This window comes from Octodon degus, unplaced genomic scaffold (assembly GCF_000260255.1).
Source record: "Octodon degus isolate 3935 unplaced genomic scaffold, OctDeg1.0 scaffold00091, whole genome shotgun sequence".
Classification (NCBI taxonomy): Eukaryota; Metazoa; Chordata; class Mammalia; order Rodentia; family Octodontidae; genus Octodon; species Octodon degus.
In genome coordinates, this window is record NW_004524667.1 from 9,579,653 (window position 1) to 9,580,709 (window position 1,057).

Genomic DNA, 1,057 nt, shown 5'->3' on the forward strand with positions numbered 1-1,057 from the left:
AGTTTCACATTTTATTTTAGAGGTTGAGTCATTCATCTTTTAATGAGCTAGCTCACTTAAGATCCAGGGATGAGGTTAACTCACCATTGTATGTATTCACTGCCTGGTATAACATCTCAGTGGGCAAATACTTGTGAGATAAATATTAATAAGTGTATTTTTAAAATATAGCTATTTGAACAAACTACATAACTGAAATTTGATAGAATGTGAAATATTTCCTATAATATGAAGAATTTTATGGCACAAAATATCTTAGATCTAAATTTTTTTGTTAGAGTACTGTAATACTTTGAAAATAATTTTAAATATTTGTTATTCTGCATGTGAATCAGTTATACATTAAGTCCCCATCTTACTAATAAATTCCATTTCAGGAGAACTTTTAGAAGTCAGATTCATTCATAAATCTGACAAATTGAGTCTAATAAAAAAATTCAAGTTGTGTTGTACCTGTGAAAGTTCACAGCTTGGAATTTCTTAAGTTGGGAATGTACTGTATTATAGAGAGCTGTTTTTGTGATGATTTGGTTTTGGTTTTGCTTGTGATACTGAAGATCAAACTCAGGACTTTTCCATATCTCTAGGCACATTGTTTTACTTTTTATTTTGAGACAGAGTCACAAAGTTGCCCAGGCTAGGCACCAGCTCTTGCCTCACCCTCCCAGAGCACTGGGCTTTCAGTTGTGTACCAATAGCCCCCACTTTTCTTCGATTTTTTTTTTTTTTTTTTTTTTGGAACTGGGGATTGAACTCAGGCCCTTGCACTTGCCAGGCAAGCGCTTATTCTAGTGAGCTATCTCCCCGGCCCCTTCTTCCGATTTTTTAAAAATTTTCTAAGTAACTAAAACATTCAACTCTAGATTTATGGTAATTTTGTCACCTATTAATTAACCACATATAATGCAACTACTGGATTGTTTGGTTTAATATTAATAAAATTTATTTATTTCTTTTTCAGCTATTATTCATGGACTCTCTAGTCTTACATCTGATCAGTTGAGAACTGTTTACATATGCCAGTTTTTGACAAGAATCGCAGCAGGAAAATCTCTTG

The 1,057-nt window shown here is 32.9% G+C and overlaps 1 protein-coding gene across 1 annotated transcript in view; it reads left to right on the plus strand.

Annotated features, from left to right (window-relative positions):
- The window catches only part of Terf1 (telomeric repeat binding factor 1), a 71,054-nt gene that overhangs the window by 25,225 nt on the left and 44,772 nt on the right, over positions 1 to 1,057 (plus strand). The window contains exon 2 of the mRNA XM_023722400.1: positions 962 to 1,057. Coding sequence (XP_023578168.1) covers positions 962 to 1,057 — 96 coding nt within the window. The remainder of the gene's footprint in view (positions 1 to 961) is intronic.